The 7416-nt window shown below is 57.3% G+C and overlaps 1 protein-coding gene across 13 annotated transcripts in view; it reads left to right on the top strand.

The window, feature by feature from the left end:
- The window catches only part of PHLDB1 (pleckstrin homology like domain family B member 1), a 46477-nt gene extending 39089 nt beyond the window's left edge, over window positions 1-7388 (top strand). For 10 of the 13 annotated variants that reach the window (XM_055304633.1, XM_055304631.1, XM_055304634.1 and 7 more), the window contains 5 exons: window positions 401-517; window positions 765-867; window positions 5070-5155; window positions 5298-5330; window positions 6024-7388. In XM_055304633.1, the coding sequence (XP_055160608.1) occupies window positions 401-517; window positions 765-867; window positions 5070-5155; window positions 5298-5330; window positions 6024-6164 (480 nt within the window). In that variant the 3' untranslated portion in view covers window positions 6165-7388. The remainder of the gene's footprint in view (window positions 1-400; window positions 518-764; window positions 868-5069; window positions 5156-5297; window positions 5331-6023) is intronic. The other 3 variants (XM_055304629.1, XM_055304638.1, XM_055304640.1) reach the window with 1 other exon arrangement.
- Window positions 7389-7416: the final 28 nt, after the last annotated feature.

Consider the following 7416-nt stretch of genomic DNA (forward strand, 5'->3'; position numbering starts at 1 on the left):
GTTTGCCTGGGCCAAGGTTGCATTGCAGGCCCACTAGTCTCTGCTTTTCTTTTCTATTTTATTTTTTTTAAAGATTATTCATTTATGAGAGAGAGAGAGAGAGAGAGAGAGAGGCCGAGACACAGGCAGAGGGAGAAGCAGGCCCCATGCAGGGAGCCTGACGTGGGACTCGATTCTGGGTCTCCAGGATCACACCCCGGGCTGCAGGCGGTGCTAAACTGCCGAGCCACCAGGGCTGCCCGGTCTCTGCTTTTCCACAAACCCTGTGAAACCAGAGTGACAGCCCTGGGGGTGGGAGAGAGTGATGCAGCAGTGGGGGTTCCACACTGAAGCCAACAGACCTGGTCAGGGAAATGATGGGGAAAGAGAGGCGACTGCGGACCCTGCCCTCTGCTCCCAGGCACGACCCCTGACCCGCTACCTGCCAATCCGGAAGGAGGACTTTGACCTGAAGACCCACATCGAGTCGTCGGGCCACGGTGTTGATACCTGCCTGCACGTGGTGCTTAGCAGCAAGGTACGGGGCCGGTGTGTGGCGCTGGGGAGAGGACCCCATAGTCTGGGCAACTCCTAGGCCCTCGGAATAGTGGCCCCAGTTCCTGCCTAAACCAGAGGTCTCTGTCCCAGGACGTGGTGTCCAGGCCTGAAGAGGTGTGGGGCACAGGCCCCCACAATACAGGCACAGGTGACAGCTTTTATGCTGCTCTGGGAATAGAGGTTGGGGGCTGCACATTGGGTCCTTCCTCACTCCTGCTTCTCACCAGGTCTGCCGCGGCTACTTGGTCAAGATGGGCGGCAAGATTAAATCATGGAAGAAGCGCTGGTTTGTCTTCGACCGGCTCAAGCGCACCCTTTCCTATTATGTGGGTGAGTTCCCATAACCCTTGGGCTGTCACCCAGGATAGCCGGTCTTCTGGAAGGAGGCCAAGCTTACTAGTGGGGGGGGGCAGGGCTTGAGCTGGGTCTTGTCCTCCCCTCCTGACAGTGTACAGAGTGTACTTGGTCCGCCTTCGTTTTTTGTTCATTCACGTATTTGGCAGTATTTCTGAGCACAGAGTAAGTTCTGGGCACTGTTCTAGGCCTTGGTGAGGAGCAGGGTGGCTACAGCTCTGTCCCTTGGAGCCTATTGTCAGGGAGGCAGATTGTGAAGAAAATTGTGAAAGCAATGCACCATGGGTCATGCTGTAGGGGACACCCAGGCTCTGTGGGCATGTGGAGTCCTGTGGATGCCACCATGGGCAAGTTCCCTCAGAGACTCTAAGACAAGCAGCTGAGTGTGCCAGGGAGCGCTCAGGATAGCCCTGGGGACAGGCCCACTGGCGTGGCCCGCTCCCTCTGCTCCCTCCATCCTGGAGTTCCCCGTGGATGGTTCCCACTTGAGATGTAGGAGGCTGTGTGGCACGCAAGTTGGGAGAGGCTGGGGTGAGTGGGGGAACAAGCAGTCCTGAGATCCTCGTGCCTCGAAACCACAGTTTCCTTTCTTACCTGATACACGTCCTTGTACATTGTGGGTTGGGCAGGGGGGCTCTGCTCCCCTCCGTATCAGTGTTCCTGTTGAGAGCATGCATTTTTAGAGTATGGCTGGCCACAGTGGCAGAGTGTAAAGAGAAGCCTAATTGCACCTCACATTAGCATTAAATGCCCTGTCTCTTCTCAGCCAGTCACCCAGCCCCACCCAACTGTAAAGCCACGAAGAGCAATCCTGTTCAGAGGCTGGAAGGAGAGGGCTTGAGTGTCTGGTGCCAGCGACACCCAGGCCCGGAGTACCTGCGTCTCTTCTAACTTCTGGTCCCTAACCAAGTGCCACCTCCTCCAAGAAGCCTTCCCTGATTGCCTGGGCCCTGGGAAGGGGAGGCAGGAGAGGCAGAGGTGCATGTGTCCCCACGTTTCCACCTGGGCTGGGCTGGGACTTTGTGGGGATTTGAGAGAAACAGGCCTAGGGAGAGGAGCTCCATTTTAGGCATGTTGAGGTTGAAGTACCTCTGAGACATCTGAGTTTAGGAGAAATGTCAGGGTTTAAGTTGAGTGTGCTGGAGTCCTAGCAATAGCCGATCATACTTAGCACTGCATGGACCCAGTGCTGTGCTAAGCACCGCAAATGCATCATCCCGTTTACCTTTCATCATCATCTTGTGCGGGAAGCACTGTTTGATACCCATTTTATGGACTAGGAACAGAGGTCAGAGGTTCAGAGAGGTTAAGTAAATTCCCGAAGGACCCACAGCTGCCAAGCGGCAGAGCTAAAACTGAACCTGGGCGGTTGGACCTCAGAGCAGAGAAGAGGCAAAGGGCTGTACCCAGGGGAAGGAGGAAGGGGAAGGTCTGGCAGAGGGGGAGGGGGCGGGAGGCCCGAGGCCACAGGCCAGGGGCTGGGCTGGCGCTTGGCTTTCCTGACCTTCCTTAATGTCTGTGAAATGAAGGAAGATCCCATTCAGATGAGGGGCAGAAGCGGGGAGGGAAGCCAGCCAAAGGAGCAGACATTTGGAGACATGGAGTGTCGCCAGTGATGAGGGCCACTGCAGAAAGGCCGAAAATAATGTGGACCCAAAAGCCCTTCCATTCAGGGATTGGAGCTGGGCAGGAGCCTGATTGCACAAGATGAGGCGAGGTGGGTGGTAAGGAAGTGGAGCTGGAGCCGATACTGTTGCCAGTGAAGGAAGAGGTGGGAACAGACCACCACTGGAGGGATGGCCAGGCCTAGGGGCCAGGGTGGGGCTGTGTCCTTGTCCCAAGAGGGAAGAGTCAGAGGAAGATGGGCCTGGGGCCTGATCTGGGTCCTGGGTGTGACGTGCCCGCTCTTGCCTTGAACTTGCCATCTCCCGATCCTGGAACCTCCTCCCACTGACTTGGTGGAGCTCCTCTATTCTGCAGGGTCCAGATCAGATATGACCTCTGTGACTCCTGCCCTGGCCCCACCTTACTGGGAATGAGTCCTGCCTGCTGCTATATATAACCCTTGTGTTACACAGTGTTACACAGGGGCTGTCTGCCGTGTGACATCAGCCCAAGGGCATATGATGTAACAGAGGCCACATAAGGTGCCAGATGCCATGCTGGACACTTTGTGTGCTCCCACCTAACACCCTTGGCCACCTGTGACGTCTAGATGCTCTTGTCATGTTCCCAGCCATGCCCACGGTCGCAGAGCTAATAAATACCCATATGTCTGCACTTTCTTCCCCGCTAGATGGTAGGTTCCTATGGGAAGGAGCTCAGATTGCTGGTGATTCCAGGGCCTAGGACTCATTTATTCAACACTGTGCCCCTACTGTGTGCTAGGCACATAGTTGTTGGAGGAGGGAGACCTAGGACACGTGTAAAGGAGGGTTCAGATTCAGCAGGGTAAGTGCAGTAGAGGAACATCCGTGTTGTGGGAGCGTAAGAGAGCGCCAGCGGGCACCACAGTGTTGACATTCCTAGTGGGTCTTGAAGCCCACCTAGGAGTTTGCCAAGGGAATGGGCTGGAGACCACTCCAGTGTAGACAGGGTGTAGGGTTAAGCACCTGTGAGAAGCTCCACCTGGCCAGATAGAACTGAGTTGGTGCAGGGGAAGGATGTGAGACCAGCCTGGAGGGACGGGGTGGCAGCGGCCCCTCAATAGCCTTTGCCAAGCCAAGATGGTGGCAGGGTCCCCGTGAAGGAAACAGCAGCGAGGCTGGCAGGCTGAGGCAGCAGGGTTCGATTCACTCAGTCCCTGGTCCTTAGGGAAGAGGAGTCGAAGGGGCAGGGGGGCGGGCACTGGAGGAGGCTGCAGCAGAGCTCCTGGTCGGGACCCAGGCCTACAATGACAGGCGCGGGGGGAGGGTGCGCCGCAAGGGGCAGGCTGTCCACCATCACCACCTGAGCCTAGTGACTCTGTGGCCTTTTGCCTGTGGGTTTGGGCAGGGTCTGCCACGCGACGGGATGGCCCGGGCCCCGCGCTTCCCCTTGGCAGCGCCCTGTCGCTCCCCCCTGGCACAGTCACCTCAGCCGTTGGCCCGCTCCTTCCTGTCCTCTCGGCCTCCAGATGCTACATTCTGCCTTCTGTTTTTCACTCTTAGACTTGAATAGGTACATGCACTCGTACGGTTCAAAAATCAAAACACGTGAAAGGGTTTAAATTGAGGATTATGCCCCTCCTCACAACAGATAACCGTTTTTATTAATCTCTTGTGTATCCTTGTAGTTTCTTTAGAACATAAAGAAATGCAGACCCCTTTACTCACCCCTTTACTTACACAAAAAAAATGGCATATGAGACACTCCTTGTTGTACAGCTAATAGGTCAGGTCTTTCTATAGGAAATATATCTGATTCATTTGGAAGGTGTATTTCTGAATCTGTGTAGGTTTCTTTTCTTTCTCACCCCACCCCGTGAGATATTTCTGTATCGTTTAACAGAGGTGTAGTATCGCATCATGGGCTAAACTCTAATTTATTAACCAGGCTCTACTTGATGGACGCATGGTTTGTTTCCAGACTATAAATACTGTTGTGGTGAAGAACCACGTAAATTTGTTATGTCTGAGGTAAACGTTGGTCATAAGTGTAATCATTGGCTCCAAGGGCAAATGCCTTTCTCGTTCGGGTGGACGCGGCCACATCCGCCCTCAGGGTTCACCAGTATACACGCCGCCTGTGCCCTGTTAGATCACCTCTCCCCAGACTTGCCCAGGATGCCTTGGGTGTGCTGTTTGGTCGGTGAGAAGTGGTATCGGAGTGAAGTTCTTTTTTTTTTTTTTTTAATTTTATTTATTTATGATAGAGAGAAAGAGAGAGAGGCAGAGACACAAGCAGAGGGAGAAGCAGGCTCCTTGCAGGGAGCCCGATGTGGGACTCGATCCCGGGTCTCCAGGATCGCGCCCTGGGCCAAAGGCAGGCGCCAAACCGCTGCGCCACCCAGGGATCCCCCGGAGTGAAGTTCTAATTCGCCTTCTCTGACTCTGGGCAAGGCTGGGCACTGACCCTGTCTTCAGGGCTCCACATTGGGCCCTGTTTGGAGCCTGGGAATCACCCCATTTCCCAGACGGGGAGGCTCCTGCAGTGGCGGGAGGGCAGGCCTCCTCAGCCCGGCCCTGTTTTCTCTGCAGACAAGCACGAGACGAAGCTGAAGGGGGTCATCTACTTCCAGGCCATCGAGGAAGTGTACTACGATCACCTGCGCAGTGCAGCCAAGGTGAGGTGGGCTGAGGGGGGAAGGGGGGCGCACCCAGCGGGCTTCTGGGAACAACAGCCTCCAGCCTGTCTTCTCGAGTCCTGGACCCATTCCTTGGCCTCTTTGTAAACTCTCTCTTCCTCTCTCCCTCTCCCCTTCCCAGAAGAGGTTTTTCAGCTTTTCTGTGGTGACTGAGGTACCCTCCCCCAACCTACCTGTAACCAGAACTACTGTACATTCATGCCTCCTGTCCTCTCCTGGTCCCTGACCCTCTACTCTCCCCTGACCCAGCCTCCTTCCCTGGGCCTGAGGGAGGAGCAGCGGGGGCTGCTGGGAGCCCCTGTGGGGAGGCAGGCGGCGCAGAGGGACGGCAAAGAGTGGGGGAAGGGATTCCAGGGATGGGCTTGGGCAGAGGGGACCGATAAAGTGGACATGTTTGAGGCCCGGGCCCTCTGCCCTCCTGAAATCAGCCTCTCCCCAAGCCTCTGCCGCCGCAGCCCTGACCTCTGCTCCTCTGGGGACCTGGGCCCAGCATCCCACTGGCAGCTTTCTCCATCTGCCCCTCTGGTGACCGGAGGACGCTCTGGTTCTCACTGCAATAACCCTTTGTGTCTCATTCTCTGATAATCTTTTGCCTGGGGTGGAGGGTGGGGTGCCCCACGACAGGGCCCCCCGGGGCGGGGTATGGCCCTGACAAGGTCCCAGGATGCCTTGGGTGTGAGGAGGGGAACACTCCGCCTGGGGCCCCCTGGTGGGGACCAGGTTTGAGGCCTGTCTGGGACTCAGGCTCGAGCACCGAGCGCCGGGGCACCCTGGAGACGGGGAGGGAAAGGGCAGATGGAGCGTCAGAGGTGAGCCCCGTCTCAGCCCTTCCTCTCGCCCTGGGCAGAGCCCGAACCCAGCCCTCACCTTCTGTGTGAAGACCCACGACCGGCTGTATTACATGGTGGCCCCGTCTGCAGAGGCCATGCGCATCTGGATGGACGTCATCGTCACGGGAGCGGAGGGCTACACTCAGTTCATGAACTGACTGTGGTCGGCGGGCCTCCCGGACCCTGGGGCCAGCCCACCTGCTGCCCCCAGAGACAGCTGCACCCTGGGCCCTAGGCCACGTGGGAGCGCTCCCCGGGCCCTAGGAGGGCGGAGCGCTGCCGGGGCTCCTGTACCAGACTGCGTGCTCTTCTGTAAGGAGCTCGGGCCCCTAATGTACCGGCCAATGGATAAAAAGTGGGGAGGCTCCTGGGAACTCAGAATTTGCAATAACCCTTCGGGGTCCTAGCCCAGGCCTGCCCGGGCTGAGGAGCCGGTGCAGAGGGGGCCTCGAGCTCTGACCGGGCCCTGCACTCCCCAGCCTGTGTTCTCTTTTGCAAAGGACAAATTATGGTACCAGAATCTGCCAAAGATCCCCTCCTGCCTCAGCCCCCCTTTGCAGGGGCCTCGGGGGCTGAGGAGAGCCACATCCAGAGTGGGGAACCAGCTCAGGCGGTGCACTTGTCAAACCCTGCTCCACCCTGCTCTCCTGCATTTTATTACTTTGTCCAAGGGCCAGAGACCTCAGGTGTCATCCTTGAGGTCCCAGCCCCACCCCCTTTTTGCAGACCCCAAACTCTGATCTCCATAGTGACTGCTTCACCGCCATGGTTACATACTCATTGCCTGGGCTCTGTGGCTCCGCCCATGCTTCTACTGTGGGCCCACCTGAGGGTATGTCCTGCCATCTCTCCAGCCCAGGACCTTGTGCATCTCACGCTGGGAGCGGGGGAAGGGACCAGACACCCCCTCTTCGCCCTCCACCTGTGTCTCCAGACCCCGATGCACAGCCTGTGGCCCCCCAGCCCAGCCCTCTCCCTTCCACTCGTGCCTTGCTTAGAGCCAGAAGGGACGAAGCTCCTACATCCAGAGACTGGAAGAGGAGGGGAGCTGATGGGAATGGCGGCTACACGGGTTCTGTACAGGCTGGGTTTCTAACAGGGTTGGAGGGCTGCTCAGACACTCCAGGGAGAACCCGAGCAGGAGAGGAGGCAGCAGAGGGAGAGGATCCTGAGGTGTGGCTGCCCTCCCTTCAGCATCAGAAGGGTGACAGAAATGGAGAGCAGAGGACCAGGCCACCAGCTGCCTGGCCTTGGCCCTTCACGCCTTAACACTAAGCCCACCTCCCTGCCCACCACTGGGCCGTGGCTGCTGGGCCCCAGGCTGGGTGACTTTCAGTATTTGTAAACATCTCAACTGAACAATAAAGCATTTGGAGTACGTGTTTGGGAAGCCAGGTTGCATGGGGTATG

Source organism: Nyctereutes procyonoides, unplaced genomic scaffold (assembly GCF_905146905.1).
Source record: "Nyctereutes procyonoides isolate TBG_1078 unplaced genomic scaffold, NYPRO_anot_genome, whole genome shotgun sequence".
In the NCBI taxonomy this organism is placed as follows: Eukaryota; Metazoa; Chordata; class Mammalia; order Carnivora; family Canidae; genus Nyctereutes; species Nyctereutes procyonoides.